Source organism: Myxine glutinosa, chromosome 4 (assembly GCF_964187855.1).
Source record: "Myxine glutinosa chromosome 4, kmMyxGlut1.1, whole genome shotgun sequence".
NCBI lineage: Eukaryota > Metazoa > Chordata > Myxini > Myxiniformes > Myxinidae > Myxine > Myxine glutinosa.
Window position 1 is genome coordinate 120,298,018 of NC_136264.1, and position 20,891 is coordinate 120,318,908.

Sequence of the window (20,891 nt, forward strand, 5' to 3'; positions counted from 1 at the left end):
AGTAGTTCTTTCAAAGGTTCCGGTGGAGATTGAAGAGAAGGCAAAAGGACATTGCCTCCCCTGCAACACATTCCTGGTGTTTCTCCCTTCCATTTCAAGGCATGGCAAAACTGACAGGTGAACGACATGGAGCCAATATCAACGTTTGAGGAGTAGTCAGTGTTCGGATTGTAACTGAATGCAGCCTTCTCCCATGCAATGGCCGGCTGCCGTCTGCCTGATGGTTGCCAGTTGTTGAGTCGTTTTTGGCGCTGTTCTTCTGTCTCCTGCTGTCTGGCCCTCGCGTTGATTGGCGTTTAGACGTGCCTCTGTCTCATCTTCTGTCTCTCGCTGTCTGGCCCTCGCCAGACGTTGTTGATTGGCGTTTAGACGTGCCTCTGTCTCATCTTCTGTCTCTCGCTGTCTGGCCCTCGCCAGACGTTGTTGATTGGCGTTTAGACGTGCCTCTGTCTCATCTTCTGTCTATCGCTGTCTGGCCCTCGCCAGACGTTGTTGATTGGCGTTTAGACGTGCCTCTGTCTCATCTTCTGTCTCTCGCTGTCTGGCCCTCGCCAGACATTGTTGATTGGCGTTTAGACGTGCCTCTGTCTCATCTTCTGTCTCTCGCTGTCTGAATCTAGAGACACGTTCTTGATTGGCTTGTCGATGGTGAAAAGTATCTTCATCGGCTTCATGGAGTCTCCGATCAGCGATTTTCCTTGCTCGGGAGGTTGTACGTGACAAATTTCTTTTCTTCGGTGCCATTGCCTTTATCACAGTCAGTCTTCCAGTCACTCACTCGTAGACAAATTCAAAATACTCGTAGACAAAATACCACGTTTACACGTGGTAAGAAACGACGCAAACGCACGATTGCAACTCTGCGTCGTGTCGTGGGCGTGGCCAACGTGGCCTCATGCTCCCAGGTGATTGGTTAACTCGAGCTCGAGAGAGCCATAATGCGCTACGTTATGGCAAAAAATATGGATCTAAAGGTGAAAGAAAAAAAAACCTATGTGGTGTGAATGGCAATGTTCCTCGCTCAAATGTGAAAAAACGCAATCGCTTTTTGCTCTGAAATACGTGCGAACGCGTAACTGAATTAATGGCGGCAAGGATCCCTGGTGTTGGGCTAGCGGCGAGGGTACCGGCTTAGGATCCTAGGATCCTGGGTTCGAATCCTGGTCGATCGCTGAATTAACGCCAGGGGGGTTGACTCAGCCTGTCATCCTTCCGAGGTCGGCTAATTGAGTACCAGTTCACTGGTAATTCCCTGTTTGTCGTAAAACAAACCTTCTTCTGCTCCGATCGGATCATCTGATCATGTCCTTGTTAAAGTGGACATCTCTCTGACCATCCTCAGGGAGCCTGCTCAGCGTCGACGAGTCTGGCATTTCACTCAGGCCAACTGGCACGGTCTTCAAGCAGCCATCAATCATCTGGACTGGTCTCCCATCTCTACCACCTCTGACATCAACTCATCCTGGGAATTCTTCCAAAGTAAATTGCTCTCTCTCATGCACAGATTTATCCCATCTCGTCTTCAGTTGTCATACCCTTCCTCCCGTCCATGGTACACGGAATCTTGTGGTGAGGCTGTTGCCCAGAAACAACTTGCCTTCGTCTCCTGGAAAGCAAATCCAACGGAAGGAAATCTCTTTTCCTTTCACAAAGCCCGAAACAAGTGTGTGTCCACCCTCAGGAGAGCCAGGAAACAATATCTCTCCGTTCTCAAGACCGAACTCTCTTATCTGTCTCCCTCTTCCAAATCCTGGTGGCGTCTGGTCAAATCCGTTTCTGGTGTTTGTTCCCCCTCCATCCCCTCCCTTACCTCAAACGGCTACACAGCTGACTCCGCACGTGAAAAAGCTGAATGCCTCAACTCTGTGTTTGCCTCTAAATCTTGTGTCCCAAACCCATCCCTCTCTGTACCCACCATACCCAGTCGTACCCTGCTGCTCCTGGACTCCGTGTCCTTTCCTCCTGACAAGGTGGAAAAGTTTCTGTCAACCCTCGACTCTGATTCTGCAACTGGACCCGACGGCATCAGCCCACGGGTCCTAAAATCCTGCTCTGCTGCTCTATCTCACCCTCTCTCTGTTCTCTTCACCCTCTCTTTTGCTCAAGGTCAACTGCCATCTGCTTGGAAATCAGCCAACATCACCGCCTTGCACAAAAAAGGTGCAAAAACAGATCCTAGCAACTACAGACCAATCAGCCTTCTCCCAATTATCAGCAAAGTCATGGAATCCATCATTGCTTCTGATATGAAATCTTTCCTCTTCTCCAATGGCTTGATCTCTGATCATCAATTTGGTTTCAGACCAGGTCACTCTACTCTGGACATGCTGCTTCTGCTGTCTCAACAATGGATGGAGGTCCTCAATGCCAAACAGGAAATTAGAGCTGTCTCCCTCGACATATCACGTGCCTTCGACACGGTCTGGCACCCCGCTCTGCTCACCAAACTCTCCTCCTTTGGTATCCATGGAAATCTCCACGCATGGCTGGCGGACTTCCTCTCTAGTCGTCGTCAACGTGTGGCCCTGAATGGGTTTCTCTCATCTCCTCTTCCTGTTCAGGCTGGAGTTCCCCAAGGCAGTGTTCTGGGCCCCGTGCTTTTTCTGGTCTTCATCAATGATCTCTCTGACTCTCTCGAAAATCCTCTCTATCTCTTTGCTGATGACTCCACTCTCTGCCGCTCCATTCCTCTTCCCTCAGATCGGCAGTCTGCTGCCTCCTCACTCTCTGAAGACCTGGACAAAATCACAGACTGGTCAAACAAGTGGAACATGTCTTTCAATACTGACAAATCTCACACTCTTACTATGTCTCTCCGAAAAGATCGACTGGACAACCCTCCCATCTACTTTCTCAACAATCCTCTCCAAGAAGTTCTGTCGCTCAAGATTTTGGGTCTCACTATCTGCCATGATCTTTCTTGGGAAAACCACATTTCCAAGCTGGCCTCCAAAGCCAGTCGCCGACTGGGCATCCTCCGTCGTGCGAAGTCCTTCCTCGGCACACCTGAGCTCCTCACCACATACAAGGCTTTCATCCGCAGCTCAATGGAATACTGTTCTCCCCTATGGGCCGGTGCTCCTGCCTCACACCTAGCTCGGCTTCACGCTGTTGAAACCAAAGCTTTCAGAATTATTGGAATCTCCCGCGATGAAGCTATCTCTGAGGGCCTTTCACTCACTCACCGCAGGCAGGTAGGTGGTCTTTCTGTCTTCTATCGACTCCTCTCCGGCCTTGCACCCCCAGCTCTCTCTGTGCTCTGTCCCCCAAATATTCCTACAGGTCGCACAAGATCTGCCAGCAACCCTCTGATGGTTAAACTGCCGAAATCTCGGCTCTCCGCTCACCTTCACTCTTTCATTCCTCTTTTCTCCCGCCTCTGGAACAAACTCCCTCACTCCCTTCAATCCCACTCCTCCCTCCAGGTCTTTAAAACAGCTGTTCACCACCATCTCTTATCTTCCCCCATCCAAAACCTTGATCTTTTCTACCCCCGCTAATTCACCCCAGATCCACCTTGTTTGAAATTCCAACTTCTTTCCTGGAAGTCCTGGCAGTGTCCATATGTTTTATACCTCTCCCACTGCCCCCTTCCCACGCCCCCCCCCCCCAAAGCCCTCGCCCTCTCTCAGATCTCTCGATGTCTCCATGTCTCTCGGTCCCTGCTCTCAAATGTTGTGTTTGTGTCCTTCCCCCTCTCTCCCCATCTTGTCTACCGCTCCCTATGTTATATGTTTTATGTGTCGGTTTGTCTTTCTGTGTGATTAATGTTCGCTCTTTCACGAGCCTCGATATTGTATACAAAAAAAAAAAAAAAAAAAAAAAAAAAAAAGGCGACAAACAGGGTTGGCGGCAGGAAGGGCATCCGGCTGTAAAACATTGCTTCAAAAAGGGGACCAAAAAACAACAACAACCACGGTGCCCGAAAAAGGCCAACCCCCGCTTTGCGGGGAAAAATGGCCTCTAAAGGTGGTTATTTATTTATATATAAGGAACATCACGTGATCGCTCTGAGCGAATCAGCGAGCTGCTCTGCCACCGGTCAGATATTATTCCTCGCTGAAATGCGCTGAGGTAAAAATATGGTAAAAAAATATTATGAAATAAATTTTTAGGTCGGCCATGTTCTTCCCAGGCTCAATGGCCATGTCTGTGCCAAATATCAAGTACCTGAGCCTCTCCGTTTAGGAGTCTATCGGTAACATTACACACACACACACACACACACACACACACACACACACAAACTGTGTTTTATATATATAGATTATAATTATTAATTATTTCTTTAATATTAGCCTTTTAGATTATTAATTTTTATTAGTAGTATTATAATTATTAATTATTTATTTAATATTAGCCTTTTAGATTACTCGGGCGTGCCCGTACTATATATATATCTAAAATTATATCCCCCCCCCTCTATTTACATGAAATGGTTTGGTCCATTCGCAAATGGTTTGGTCCATTCGCAAAGCCAAAGTGAACGGCTTGCGAGTACGGTGACAATCCCCCCCCCCTCTATTTACATGAAATGGTTTGGTCCATTCGCAAAGCCAAACCGAACGGCTTGCGAGTACGGTGACAATCCCCCCCCCTCTATTTACATGAAATGGTTTGGTCCAAAGCGAACGGCTTGCGGAGTTTGGTAAAGAAATCGCCATAGCTCGGTAACTACTTGTCCGATTAATATGAAACCTTGAAAAGGCACATCCTCAGGTCCCCAGCAATATACCTGGCAAGTTTAAAGTATATCGGACCCGTGGTTGTCGAGAAACAGCGGTCACAGACAAACGACAAACACACAGACATACACACAGACATACACACAGACATACAGAGATTACTGGAATTATAGATAGATTAATTTTTATTAGTAGTATTATAATTATTAATTATTTATTTAATATTAGCCTTTTAGATTATTGAAATCTGTCTTTAATGTCCTTTTATAACAGCTCGGTGGCCTTGAGGCACTAGTCTACGAGGGAAAACTGTGCCCCAGACAGCCGAAGATAGGAGGAGGGTCATCCCGAGGTGACAAGCAGGAGGGGGGAGGTTATACACCCATAAAAACGAGACCCTTGGGCCAACGGTGAGTGAGAGAGGGAGGGGCACAGTACATCACGGGTGAGTTGGGGACTGGAGGCTATAAAGGCAGGTGCGGAAGCAAAGAGATGCCTGGGAACCACATCACCAGAGGTTGCATGTTGGGACTGCAGAGCTGCGGGCTAGACATGAGAGTGGTGGCTACTAGGCAATGAGAATCCCCAATGCTACACGTCCCCCTCGGCCACCAGACCTCATGGTCCTCTTGTCGGAGGAGAATGATTATAATGTGGAACAGGTATTTGCAGAGTCTGATTGACGGTATGAAAGTACAAAGTGGGTGATTTAGGATAAAACATGGATGGGAGATGGAAGAATGAGACAGACATGAGTGTGGGGGTGAAAGTGAGCTAACTAGACATTTATTCTGGTAGATGCTAATATAATAGGTGTTTGCAAACACTTAATGCTGACATGCATTAGGAAATAACTATTGAATAAATTAACCCCTAAGCCATTTCCGCAACCCAGTGTACTTATTTTAACGTGCCTGGTGTTGGCTGAGCGGTTAGGGTGCCGGCTTGGGATCCTAGGATCCTGGGTTCAAATCCCGGTCGATCGCCGAATTAACACCAGGGGTGGTGACTCAGCCTGTCATCCTTCCGAGGTCGGCATAATTGAGTACCAGTTCACTGGTAATTCCCTGTGTGTCGCAAAAGGCGACTGACAGGGTTGGTAGGTAGCAGGAAGAGTATACGGCCATAAAACATTGCTTTAAAAAAGGGGACCATGGTGCCTGAAAAAGGCCATCCCCTGCTCTGTGGGGAAAAAATGGCCTCTGAAGGTGGTTCAGTGTACTTATCTATCTATAATTCCAGTATTTTAATAAAATGGAATAAATTCTGGTAAGGGGATAGTGAGAAACTCATGACTACTCGGCCAGAGCCTCAAATACCTACAGGGCAAAAGCTCTTCCCTTGTACGATTTAGTCATCGAGGTGGAAATCGGGAGTTTCATCGGGAGACATTAAGAAGGTGCAAGTCTCAAAACACTGATAGATAATATTAGGAGCCATTGAATGTAGATATGACATACAGTATACAGGTTTTATTCATTTGGGAGGATATAAACTATAGGCTCATGGAAGAGTAAAGCAACAGAGGACTGAGAGTGGGGCAGTCAGGTAATGGGTGGACACAAACAAGCAATATAAATAATGAGCAGGAAAAGGAGAGGGCAGGAGGAAACACAGTAACCTGCGAGTAAGATGGTTAGGTTAGGTATAGTTAATGGGAGTAATTTGTCAGGAATGAAAGACATGATCCTTTCATCAGAGCAGCATCTAATAAATTCCAGAGCAGCAAGGAGAGGTGCAGTTGTTGTCTGCTCATGGTGACACAATGCGGTTATCTGCCAAAAGTAAGAAAGGGTTTTCCAGGGCATTGGAGAGGTGGAACAACATGAGGCACAAGACTCGGGGCATTCCGCCATCCACTAGGAGAGGAGAGGAAAGGGATCCAAAGAAAGCAACTTGTTTATTGCATGAGAAGAGGAAATCAGAAAGCCAGCTATGAAGGTGGTGGCTTGAGTAAATGAGGAAAAGGAAATAATGGAGGGTGGGTGTGGGGAAAGGTGGGGGTTAGGATCAAAAGGAGAGAATTGATAGATAGAAATGTATACGAAACATACAGATCGGAAGGAGTGATGTTTGAGGGATTGGTCAAAATGCCAGTATTTATTATAGACGGCATAAGACGATGGACCCTTTATGGTAGCCATGACAGTGTAATGTGTTTTGACTTTTGCTTTTCTGCATTGATAAAGGCACACACTTTCAAACTAAAAGCAACTGTACTTGGTCATCAGTTCTGAAGAAATAGCTTACTGCATTTGAACTTGGGTGCATGCTTCACCTGTGTTACCGACAAACCTTTGCCTGGTGAGCTGTTGAGCCTAAATCAGGGTGAAATGTTTGTCCTTGGACGATGCCAGGCGATGACAAAAGATGCAGGAACATACGGTTCTGTCCATTTGCTGTATATTGACAGAAATCCTTTGGTTTTGTGGTTGAAACACTCAGCACAAATCCCTCCACAATATCCACATTAGGTATCCAAGATAATTGGTTGTATATTATATAAACTACGATACCTGTTATTTTGTTTTTATTGAAACGCTACTGCTGCCCCCAAACTGCACTCTGTTCGTTGCGGGAGTGAAACACTTGGCACGGATGCCTTCAGAATGACAACAAAGCCTGCATTATTAATCGTGCGACTCAAACACTGTATTCATTTTGCATTTGACTTTTAATGGAGGAGGCGGCTGACTCGTACAGTAATGCAGGCCGGGGGTGAGATTGGAGAAGATGGCAGCACTTGGGAGGGACTAAGGGTTGGTGACTTTGCAGATAAAGTTTAAAAAAGGAAAAGACGAAGGTGTCTTGAACAAAATGATTCAAACAAAGGTTTATAATTGATGGTTTCACTGCTCTTTTGTATGCATAACCGTGGTACCACTTTAATGCAAGTATGGTGGTGCTATATTTTTATGGTATATAAGGTTGAGAAGCTTGGACACATACAATTCGCAGGACAAGGACATTTTCCAATGTCGCTTGTTTACATTTTTTTCCTTTTCAAGCAAAACCAAAATTTCAACATAATGTACAAGGGGCAGGTTTTTTTTTGGTTTTTTTTGTATACAAGATCGAGGCTCGAGTAAGAGCTAACATTAATCACACAAAAAAAAAAAACGGACACATAAAACATATAATAAAGGGAGCGGGAGACAAGATGGGGAGAGAGGGGGAATCACACAAGTACAACATTTGAGAGCAGGGACATCGGGAGATCTGTGGGAGGGAGAGGGCTTGGGGGGAGGAGTCGTGGGAAGGGGCGTGGGGGTGGGAGTGGTATAAAACACATGAAATGTGAACACTAAAATAGTACAAAGTACATGTGAAACTAGAACGGCACTCAGTAGTGAGCATACCTCCGCCTGGTTGCCACATCACTCAATGGTGAAGAATTACCTAAAACATTATACGAGCTGGATCCGGATCTGGATCTTCACCAAAATTGAATTGATTCTTCCTTGTCACACACACAACCGGTCCACCAAGTTTCGTCCAAATCCGCCCATAACCTTTTGAGATATCCTTCTATATATCGTTTTGGCGCTATCTCTCAATGGTGAGGAATTACTTTAAAATTATAGCGACCAGATCCGGATCTTCACCAAAATCAAATCAATTCGTCCTTGTCACACACCCAACCCGTCCACCAAATTTTGTCCAAATTAGTCTATTACCTTTTGAGATGTCGTGTAATTATATAGTTTTTAGCCCGATCACTCAATGGTGAAGAATCACTTAAAAATTCTCTGCTCCAAATCGGGATTCAGATCTTCACCTAAAGTGAATCTTTCATCGATTGATTTATTGCATCACTAATTAAACATGATGTTAGTTTGGGGACCTAACTTGCAGCATTTGTAGCTACATTAAAGAGTGTGAGGCGATTGTGGGCATTAAATATCTCGGTGTCTTTCGCAATGAGTGTGTGATTGTTGCCAGCATCCTTGCCAAATTCCCAAATTCCCAATTCCTGCCCTGACTACCATTGGGACGGCAACAGCAAGAAACCCAGGACAATGCCTGAGAAATTACACTGGCAGTACGTTTGAGTTCGTTTTAACTTGCGTTGTGTACTTACAGTGTCGATGCTGCTTCTCATATCAATGCCCAGCAACTGGAGCATGAATAACAGGAAGCACAGGACAGGTTTCAGGAATTTCGTTTCTGCTCCTCATGAGGAAGTTCCCATTTTCTGTTTGACAAAGACATTTTATCCTTTTTATGCTAATTCAACTAGAACGGCACTCAGTAGAGAGCATACCTCTGCCTGGTTGGCCATATCACTCAATGGTGAAGAATCACTTAAAAATTCTACTAGTTGGATCCCGATCTGGATCTTCACCAAAATTGAATCGAATTTTAACTTGTCACACACACAACCGGTCCAACAAGTTTCGTCCAAATCCGTCCACAACTTTTTGAGATATCCTGCTATGTATCGTTTTTGGCCCTACATCCCAATTGTGAAGAATCACTTTTAAAATCCTAGTAGCCAGATCCGAATCTGGATCTTCACCAAAATCTAATCATTTCGTTCTTGTCACATACGCTACATCTCTGCCAAATTTCGTCTGAATCCGTCTACAATTTTTTGAGATATTTTGTTCACAAATGGACAGACAAACTGACAAACAGACAGATGAAAAATCGGTCAGAGACCGAGGACTTGCCGGAATGTACTTCTTTTTTTTCTTTTTTTTGATTTGCCAACCACTCCACCGCCATCACGGTCGTCTCTCCAATGCACAATCCCACAAGATATGTGGAAAGGACGACTCAAAACAAAATTATCTTCTTTTTTATTCGTATATAAACATCATTAAAAGTAAATAATGACCTCGGCCAAAGTTCAAACGACGTGGTTTTAATCTCTACATGAGAGAATTCCACATAGCTCTTTGGGCGGTGTATCAGCTAACAGATCGCTGTCTCCATCGATGTTGCCAAGGCCGTAACACCTATCGGCTCAAAATCCTTTTAACTGTTGACTTGGTAGTTTTTACAATGAAGGAAACACGTATCGGGAGTACATACGACATAGCGATCGTGAATGTGACAGTTCTGAGGCGTCTTTCGCTTAGCATCGCAGTAACAGCGAGCACCAACATGGCGGGTGTAAGATTTAAATCTGGCTTCAAGCCCCCTCACCGCCAAAAGCCTTCAACCAGACATATTAACACACTCCTCCCCCTTCATTCCCGTTCTTCAAAGCAAAGCGGTAAAAATTGTTGTATCGCCATTTTATATTACTAGCAATGGTACCCGCCCTAAGGGCGGGGCTTCAATTTGATGTTCAATTCAAACGTTTTGGGTGACCTTGAGCTTGACCTTGGGCCTAGAGAGTTAAAAATTGGGCACAGTCTATTCCAGGGCATGGCAAATATGTGTGTAAAGTATGGCGATGCTATGTGCAACGATGTAGACATAGTACTGCACACAAACAGATAGACAACCAACCAAACAACATACTTGCCGGAATCTATTCCAACAAGTAACAAACAGGGGTGAAAACATAGCCTCCATCCACCTTTGGTGGCGGAGGTAATAAAACAAATTCTAATATTGTGATCTCCATGTGGCTTTGTATTTCAATAAGAAAACCAACCAATCTGTAAGATCAGTAGTCGCTGATTTGTTGTCACTCCATGACAAGCAACTGCCTATTTTGGATGAAAGTTGAGTTGCTACGGGTTGATGTGTGAGGATTTGAATCTGAGAGATGCATGGCAAATTTCAAACTTGTTCATATAATCTACTTGATTCGTTTTGGTCCTCATTTAGATGAGCAACATAGTCGAAGCAACATAATTGTGCACTTTTTGAGTGTCACAATCACTTTGGCACATCAACGAACCCAAAGGACATCACAAAAGCGGTTTTAAAAAGCAGCCGTAACCGTTGACGTGACCGTGACGCACCAGTTTATTTTGGAGTGCCGATTTAGTAAAGTCCTCACATCTTATGCTGTGATTACAAAAGCAATCCGAAGTAAATACTCCATATTTATTCACACAAATTTTGATACGTGTTAGGATAAAAACAGAAATACATTTATACAAACATGAAACCATCCCCACACCTCCCCAAAACGTTTTTTCTGGATCCATATTGTCCATTCCTTGGATTCTCCTTAAAATTAAAAAAAACCTCTCGTATCCAGATCCTGATTCAGATATTAACCAAAATGGAATCAATTCGACCTTGTCACACACCCAAACTGTACATTAAGTTTTGTCCGAATCCGTCCACAACTTTTTGAGATATCCTGTTCACAGACAGACAAACAAACACAGACAAACAGACAGAAGATGGGTGAAAACATAACCTCTGTCCACCTTAGATGGCAGAGGTAAAAAGAGAGCTTTAATGATATCAATGCTCCACCGAAATGCAGTCTGCATGCTAAAGTAATTGTTTTATTCACCCTAACATTTCACGATTACTTCACAGGTGCATGTGAGCGAGCCAAGGCGGCACCGAGTGAACCTGAACCATTACGCGACCAAGAAAAGCGTGGCTGAGAGCATGTTGGATGTGGCACTGCTCATGGCAAATGCATCTCAGCTGAAGGCCGTCATCGAGCAGCCGAATAACCCCTACTACACTGCTCTAATCACCTTCATATCGATCTCCATATTCTTCCAGGTGGTAGTTGGAGTTCTACTCGTCTTCATTGGTAAGTTTTCTGTTTAGTATGCATTGCCTTGCACTGTGCATACTCTTATTTGCAGTTATGCTTATACCAATAAACACATTCTTTTTATTGACCCCCTTTCCACGAAATTGGCTTGTTTTCCCCCCCTCCTATTTTGTTTTCTCTTTTCCTGTCTCTCCTGCACCCCTTTTGTTTTTCTCATGATGTTTTCCCCTTTTTTCATTTGTGTTTTGATATAACGGTCTTTCTGTATGCAACTTGTGTCCATCCTCTATCTATCAATCCATCTTTTCTTTTTATTCCTCCCTCTTCTGTCTTTTTCCTCTTTTTTGTCCCTTTTCCCCATCGTTCGTGATTGCAGTAAAGGGGCAAAGATCCTTAACAGAAGGTAAGATTAATTTTTTCAGCTTTATATAATAATATTATTCTAATTTGGAGTGTAATTCACGTTTGACTTTCTTTTCCATGAAACTTTGCTGATGTTAAGATGCCATACAATTGATACGGTGAAATGGCTTTGGCAAGGTCCGTGCTTTATACAGTTATCATGATAATAACAAGAGGTAATAATAAATAGAGACAACAACAACCCAGTGACTGAGCGTTAAGTTCTGCCCACCAGAATGGTGTGACTTCATCCGGCATAGTGAACGTTTTGACAAAAGTCTACTATTGATAGGGCTGAGTGGAATGAAAGTTGGCAGTACATTTAGATGCCATAAGTAGAATTGTAGGACATTGGTAATTATGCCTACGGACATTTGTGAAAATGTGGAAAGCGATGAAAGAGGAGACCGGATATAGTCATATTTTTGCTGTAGATTATTCATTGTACTAGCGATGTATTGAGGACATCAGCTCGCTTCCAGAGAATCACGAGGACTGGGCTGCATGGTGCTGACACTCCAGAAGTGTGATGGGCTGCCATAAACTTTCTTTAAAGGTCATAAAAAAATTCCTAAGGGCATATAGCAAAAGGATAATGTCTCAAAAAATGATATTCATTGAAAAACTGCAAATACCATGTTTTATTCAAATGAATCATTGGATATGGCAAGTTTATTGGTGGGTGTGGCTTTAACTTCACTTTCAGCAATCTCCTCTCATGATTGGATCGTCGGAACATATATTCCCCACGGGGATGAACCATTTTTATACTCACCCATCTCTTCAAGTCTCAAACTATGAAACTACCAATTAATCTACATAAATATTTTCAAGTATATCGTGTTTGTTTCAAAAAACGCACAAACAAAATATTGTGTTTGTTTGTGTGTTTTTTGTGCGTGGGTGTTTGTATCTTATTATTTCACGGCTGAACTGTAGCACCTAGAGGCCCCTAATTTTGTTTGTAGGTACTTCAGAATCCGGGCAAGGTTTTAAGCTTTCACACATTGGCCTTGACTTCCGTTTTGAGGCCATCCAAGGCCGCTATAAAGTACATATTGGGATATGGGGTTAGGCATTAATCTACATAAATATTTTCAAGTATATCGTGTTTGTTTCAAAAAACGCACAAACAAAATATTGTGTTTGTTTGTGTGTTTTTTGTGTGTGGGTGTTTGTTTTGTGCGTGATTGTTTTGTGCAGTGTGCGTGTTTGTTTTGTGCAGGCCGGCAGCAGCACTGCTGCCGGCCTGCAGGCAAAAGATAACCACCATGAAGCCAATAACTCCAGAGTCCATATCTTTTCAATGGCCAACACGTCCCAAAACCACTGCCAAGAAAAGCTCATCCAGTCGAGCAGCGCTGGGTCTCCCACTCTACCCTCTGGGCAGCACTGGGTAGCCCCTGCTAGTGTCTCATATTTTTTAGTACCGGTAAATATAATTATTTATGCTTGAGAATCACATTGCAATGCAAAGCAAGCTAAAAAACCAAGTGCAGTAGGCAGTAGCTGTAATCCCAGATAAGCCAGGAGTGTCTATGTATAGCCATTATGCAGATTGACCTAAAGTGGCTATATACATGATGATTGTGTATATAGCACAATATTGTACATTATCATTCACTTCTTTCATACATATAAAAGTATTGCATACGAGTATACTCTATATTGTGCATATAGCTATTTCAAGGTATCTGTAAGATGGTGATGAATATAGACGATGAATAGATGTATCCACCAGGCAACGTGACATGAGGGCAGTTCTTCACTCTCCCATACAACTGTCAACGAAGAAACTCATAGCAGTGGAAGCACTTGTGCTGGTCACAAAACAGCCCCCATCTTGAAATTCAATAGAAACTTGTTAGACGTGCAAAACACACATGAACCCCTCTGCCAGTTTGTATGAAATTATTTGATCAATACATATAATATGAACCCTTAAAATTAAGCAACAAACACAAATACATAAGAAATCTTTTAACCAACACACATTTAACCCGTTATTCGCCTCTCAACATGTTCCGGTGCACTCGGCTCTAGCATTCAAAGGGCAACTATAAATAATTATCGAACATATTTCACCCAAAGATAAGGAAATTCTTCCAATTTTTTGCTACAATTTTTCTGTTAAGATTCCTACTTTGTTCAACATCTCATGTGCTCATTCCTGTTCCTCTTTTTGTGCTTGTTTGCATTGCTGACTTATTACCCTCATCAAAGGAGAGGGCATTGCATTTGAGTCCGTTTGTTACTTGCCAGAAAAGATTCCGGCAAGTATGTTGATCGGGTGGTTTGTGTGTCTGTTTGTCTGTTTGTCTGTCTGTCTGTGCGCAGCACTACGTCTACACCGTTGCACGTAGAATCGCCAAACTTTACACACATATTTGTCTTGCCCTGGAATAGACTGTGCCCAATTGATGACGTCATCGGTCACGTGGTTCTGCCGCCATCTTGGAAAAACCGAAAAACTTTGCACCTCTATATCTCCGAAAGTGCTGAATAGAAAACATTGAGACATGGCTCATTGTAAAGAACTCTCCATGGGGAATAAAACATGTTAATGATGATGTCATAGGTGCGTCCATTATGACGTCATAATTCGACAAGTACAAAACTTCATCCGATCAAGATGAAATTTCTTGAGCATAATCGAGGAATAAATTAGTTTAGATAATGATGACAAAATAGATGATAGTAAACAAATAATGATGACGTCATCGGTCACGTGGTTCAGCCGCCATATTTGTCCAAAATGGCCGATAAAAAAGTATATTCTGGCAAGTCCTCGGTCTTTGACCGATTTTTCATTTGTTTGTTTGTCTGTTTGTCCGCACAGAATAAATATGATTTTCTCTACAACCATTGGTTTGATTGAAAGGAAATTTTCACCACAGGTGCGCCTCCTCCTGTAGAATTTTTAAAATTATAATAATGACGTCATAGGTCACGTGGCACGGGCGCCATCTTGGAAAAAACGAAAAGCTTTGCACCTCTATATCTCCGAAAGTGCTGCATAGAAAAAATTGAGACATGGCTCATTGTGAAGAACTCTCCATGGGGAATAAAATTAATTAATGATAATGTCATAGGTTCCTCCATTATGACTTCATAATTCGACAAGTACAAAACTTCATCCGATCAAGATGAAATTTCTTGAGTGTCATGTCATCTATGGATAAATTGGTGGAGAAAAAAAAATTGATGACATCGTCGGTCACATGGTTCGGCCGCCATATTTGTTTTAGCACAAAAGCCTTAACAACCACTAAAACACGTCCTGGCGAGGGTCTGCAATCTCTGATTGCTCTTTTTACTACTTGCTAATATATTGTGACACCACATGGGCACAGTACCGGTAAGCCTCAAACATAGTTGTCCTTGCTGAACATCAGCTTGTTTTTTTGTTTTTTTGCCCTATTCACTTTTTGGGTGGGGGACATCCACTTTTTTGCCCCATTCACATATATACGTGTTCTCATTGCTTCCGCCCCACTCCTCTCTTCGTAACGTCCATGTAATAAATCCTGCTATCTGCGTCTAATTAAACAAACAAACCAGCAAAATAATAATTGATCAATCAATTAAATGAACAAACTATGGAATTAATTCACCTGACTCAGTAGCATTGTGGTTAGAGCATCTGCTCTGAGTCTGGGAGGTCAGCATTTGATTCTGACCCTGGTCAAGTTATACCAAAGACTTTTAAAATGTTACATGCTGTTTCCTTGCTGATGCTCAGAATTTAGTGGATATAGCATGCAAAAAACTCTGTTGTTTGGTATCCCTTGGGGAGGGAGATTTCTCGCTAAAAGTGGCTCACTAATTGTGGAGAGAAAACCACCGTCACTAGATGACGCCGCCAGCACCCAGTGTGCATTGGGAAGTGGTTTCTCACAAGGTCAATGCAGATATGTCAACAAGCCATTTTAGCCAAGTATAAAACGACTTTCAAGTCTTTGAGGGTGTCTCAAGTCAAGTCTCAAGTCTGAGGGCAAGTCTCAAGTCAAGTGTTAAGTCTTTGAGGGCAAGTCTCAAGTCTTTGAGGGCAAATCTCAAGTCAAGTCTCAAGTATTAGAGGGCAAGTGGCAAGTCACCATAGTATTACTTCAGCCTGTGGCAAGTCCCACATTTACTTCTAAATAAATCAAGGAGTACAAGATATCAAGGAATTGTGACACAGGACTTAATGTATTGCAATGTATGTTCTGAAAAGCTGTTTAACTCAAGTTTTTATTTGTCAACTTCATACAGTGGACATTTTTTGCTTTGTTCTCAACAAAAATTGATTTCTATTAAATGTACTCCTCATATCTAGTGTACCTTTACATGAGACTAGTGAGTAACCTCAGTTTATGTTTAAATTGCTTACACGTAGAATCAAAGCATTCAATGTAGAACAGGAAAAGAGATTTTAATGGTTTATATTAATTTATTATGTACATTAAAATGAAACGTATAATCAGGAAGGAAGGTGGCGAATCAGGATGCGGGCGGGACACTTGGGAGTTAAGAAGGAGGTGGGATGCTGTGGAAGCAGAAAGAGGGTGGGACACTGGAGAAAATGAAACTTACAACTTGTAAACTTCAATTGTTATCGTGATATAATTTACAATTATTGACAAAATCATTATATAACTTACAATTGTTGACAAAGTTTAAATAATCCAATTCAAATGACATTTAGATCATCACAAAATGCATTTTATCGGGTCGGGACGTGCAAAAGGTCAAGTGTCAATTCCCCAATTCCCCGATTCGACACAAATGTCAATGACATATTCACCTGGTTTGAATAAAGTGCTTCCTAGGTTGGTAAGACTGATGTCTGCCACTTGGACATGGTGTGTCTGGTGGAGAGAGTGTCGGGAGAGTGGACACTCCCTTTAATATCAGTGGGTATGCGATCTGGCGGCTGCCGCGTTGCGCATGTACAGTATACATGTACACGGTATATGTCGTCATTGACCAAACCATGCACGTCGACGACTGAAAATCATTTGCCATTTATTTTAAACCCCATTTGAATTCACTGTTTATTCAACGATTATTTTCCGAACGTTGTGAACAAGTCATAATGAACTCAAATCGCATATAGTCCATTGGCTGAGGGGGCCCCGTGTGCATGAGATGTGCCCTAAGTTACTCTTCATAATATTGAAGTAGACCATGAGACATATCAAAAAAGTTTGGGTAGACTTTTGGTAACCCGGCAGTAACAGAGGAAATGACGTCATTAGCCACGCCCTTTGCCGCTCTATTGATACCAAAATTTAGGGGTAGGGGAAACATAAATCGCAATAACTTTGGAAGTATAAATAACAGAACTACAAAATACCCATTAAAATGTTTGTATTTAAGTACTCTATTCATTACAATAATCATTATGCAAATTAATATGTTAATGAGGTCACCAGAGGTCAAAAGGTCACAAAACCCGAGTACAAGTGAAAATTTCACACTGCTCCAAAAAAATACCCACCAAGTTATGGATTTACTCACTTTTACATTTATGATGCATGGAACGTTTAGAATAGATGCTACCTATTATTTTGATATGCATTTGGGGCCTTTTAATGCCTAATTGTATTACATAACATCAACTGAAAATTGCCGTAAATTTAAAAGGTGGAATTTTTTGCAGTCCATAAGTATAATAGAATGTTCTGCATACTAGTACCTTCTTTAGCAATTTGAGAATGTATTCTGAGATGTTTTGTGAAGAGTTCCCTTATGCTCTTCAGTCCATTGTATTAACCCTCAGTGTTTTGTCGAGTAGGCGGACACATCATAAGGTTAGATTTAATTGAAATCTTATTTGAAGCCAAGAAGCCGTTAAAAATACCCATGGGAATGATGACCATGGTTCCATAAAATGTTATCTATGCCTGATCTGCTAGTCAAATGAAAGAGACATATCTCAAGCAATGATAGACAAGTACATGTTTTAACACAACAGTTTCTATTGTCCACAAGTTTAGTAATTTACCGTTGCTTACTCGCATGTTTGTCAAAGGGATCCAGATGACCCAGCGATGCTTATACAGAGTAAATTACTGCTACATACCAAATACCATAAAGGAATTTCCTTTATGCTAATACTGAGTTGAACCAGAGGGGTTTTTGCATTGCACAATTTGTTCATCACCCTGGAGACTTTGACACTTGCAGAAACTAATGCAGGGAAGTCCATTTTTGCGACAGGCACATCTGTCATTGCTGCATTTTTTGCAATTGCACAAAACTGTGTATTCTTCAGGAATTGGTCTCATGCCTTTAGTTGGCATCAAAAGTTCATCTGCTTCCCTGAAGCCAAAGGCAGTTGGATCCAGTGATGTGGGCTTATGATGGTGTAACAAAGTCACCATCTGATAGGTTGCATAAAACGCTCTATGGATGTGTTGCTGTATTGCATGGCTAGTTGGCGGAAGTTGCTCCAAGGATACACCTTTACTGTGATGGTACATGTGGTCTCTTAATTGATCCATTGTTGTGCACTTGGTGTTCTTTTTTATAACTTGTACCAGGTATGCCTCACAGGACGCCATGAAACTGTCGGTACAACTTGTTCCAGAATCAAAGTCTTAAAGATACTCAGATGGACTAGCATTATTCAAGGCTGCATGTTTTGTTCCCACCTTGCTTGTGTAGTCACAGCCAGTCAGGGTATGAACAAGTGGTAGCACATAGCAAAGTTCTTCTCCACCCTTTGGTGCTAATGTGTGAACTGGAATGTATCTCGCTGAATCTCCAACACCAGCCCTTAGCCAAAGTTCGCTTAGGCCATTGTAATGAAGAATATTCCAGTAGTGCATAAGCAGTACAAACACATGTGTATCACCAGACAATACGATAATACGTTCAGTTCCACTTTTGACTGCATGCATCGCATGTGGAATGATACGAGCATCTGCCTCTTCTACATCGGGACTGAGGTCTGGCATTTCTGTTGAACAGCCATCTTTGACAGACTGGCATGTAACTGCACCAGATACACCTGAAAAAGAACTTGCCACAACGTTGACTGTGGAAGGTCTTTCTTTTCCACACTTTATGGCTTGTGAGTGAAGAAGCATCTGGAGTTTAAATTTATTATTGCTTGATGCCCAAAATCTGTCCATTTCTACAGGTAATGGTGTGTCATAATTGATAATGTTCATTTCAATTGCCGCTTTAACTGAACGGCGCCTTCTCTCGGAATCTTTTATGGACCCTTCGACAGAGGAATCGAAGACCAAATCCAACCTGTCATCCCCCTGACCAACTGCAGCGACATAGTTCAGAAAATTATCACAGAAATCTCCAAATGTCTGCAGATCTTTTATTTTTATCTTTCTGATGTTGGCCATCACGTCAACTAAACATGTGGACTGTAATGCACTGTCCTTGACTGGAGTTCTCTCATCATCTTTGGTGAGTTTGGTCTCTAGTTCCTGGACAAGTGCACTTTTTAGTGGTTTGGTCATCTGTCCTTCCTTATCAAACAAATATGATGTAGGGGAGACATCATACTGCAATAACTTACAGAGCAATAAGGGTTAAAGCTAAAGAGCATAGGAGAATTCTCGATAACAAAAACTGTTCATATGCACCTTCATATTGCTAACAAATGGTCCCAGCATGACAGCATACTTTGTATGCCCAATGACCTGAAAAAATTCCACCTTTTTAATTTATGACATTTTTCAATTGATATTGTTACGGACACGGCTTAAGATGTTATGATGGGCCGAGCGGAATGGCCGCCGTGTTCGCACAGTTTACCCGATTACCCCAACTTACCCGATTCCACCCGACGTTGACCAAATCGCGCTATGCTAAATCAATGAAGGAAAGGACACAACGGCTGGGATAAATGAAACGACACAAGGGGTACAGTTCTCAAGACCTCCGGAGGAGGATATAATTGGTGGTGGAGAAAAGGGGTAGATTACAAGGTAAGAGGTAAAGCACAGAAGAGATAGGCACTTAGACACAATCTTATCTTATCCCCGACAGACCACAGACAAACGGAACAAGACTGACTTACACAGGGATTGATGGCAGGGAAGGACAGGCAGTCGATAGCGCAAGGTGCACCTTGGCTCAGGGGCAGAATCAAACACGGTCCGGTCCAGAGATGCGGGGAGGTATTGCAGCGCTCGGAGGTGGCGTCCTTCTTCTCCAAGCTGAGGGCGCATCTGACGTCACCTCCCTCTTCCTGCGCATGCTCAGCGGGGAGTGACACGCCCTCGGCTCGTTGGCTCCGCCCCAGATGGAATCGGTCCGCCGCTTCTATTGGGTGCGGGGGGTTACCGGGCTCCGCCCTTGACGAGGAGCTGACAGCGAGCCCCTACGTGGTAACCCCGTCGAGCACATGCTCGATGGCGGCTCGTTGGAAAGGCTTGGTGCCCTTTCAACACCCCCTTCCAACCAAGCCGGAGTGAGGACGCACACTCCCCGCGCCGCCGCCGCTGTTGTTGTTGTTGTTGTTGTACCATGAGGAAGAGCTGCGGGGAGGTATTGGGAGGTCCTAAACTTCCTAACGGTGCCATACAATCACATTCTGGTGCAACGAAGAGTCAGAGTTAATGGAAATGAGTCCTTAACTGACATAAACTAAGAATAACTAGCAAGATGTCCTATAGTTGTCTACGTGAGATGCGGTGGACCTGGATGCGACATTTAATGGGGGAAATAGGGGGAGGCCGGGTCTACAGAGTGTTGTTTACAGAAAATGGGACTAGGGAATGGGGGATTGGGGATAGTTGGGAAGTATTGGGGAAATAGGGGAATATTTACAAGCGGATATGGATGGAGGCCAATCTCATATCCGCAACATTGCACCCTTCTCTACCTCGGGGCGTCCCGACCCGATAAATTTTTACTTACTTTAGTGTGGCACTCAGATGTAGTTCCCTCTACTATTAACTCAACCCTGAGTGCGACAGTTTTACAGATGTTCACAAATGAGTAAATATGTCCCCCTGCGACGTTGCACCCTTCTCCTCACAGAAACACACCCACAGGATAACCGAATCGCGGAAAGAATCCTCAAACTAAACATACAGCCGGTAGGGAGCATTATTTACACAAGACTGATATTTACACTACGATCCAGGACCTGTTCTTTGAGGAACACATGCAGATGTTATGCATAGAGAGAGCACGCATGCCAGCAT

The 20,891-nt window shown here is 43.1% G+C and overlaps 1 protein-coding gene across 2 annotated transcripts in view; it reads left to right on the forward strand.

Annotated features, from left to right (window-relative positions):
• Nucleotides 1-20,891, forward strand: part of LOC137425142 (ninjurin-2) — a 61,237-nt gene that overhangs the window by 4,746 nt on the left and 35,600 nt on the right. Inside the window, exons 2-3 of one of the 2 annotated variants that reach the window (XM_068113276.2) lie at nucleotides 11,139-11,364; nucleotides 11,705-11,731. In XM_068113276.2, coding sequence (XP_067969377.1) covers nucleotides 11,139-11,364; nucleotides 11,705-11,731 — 253 coding nt within the window. The remainder of the gene's footprint in view (nucleotides 1-11,138; nucleotides 11,365-11,704; nucleotides 11,732-20,891) is intronic. The other variant, XM_068113277.2, reaches the window with a different exon arrangement.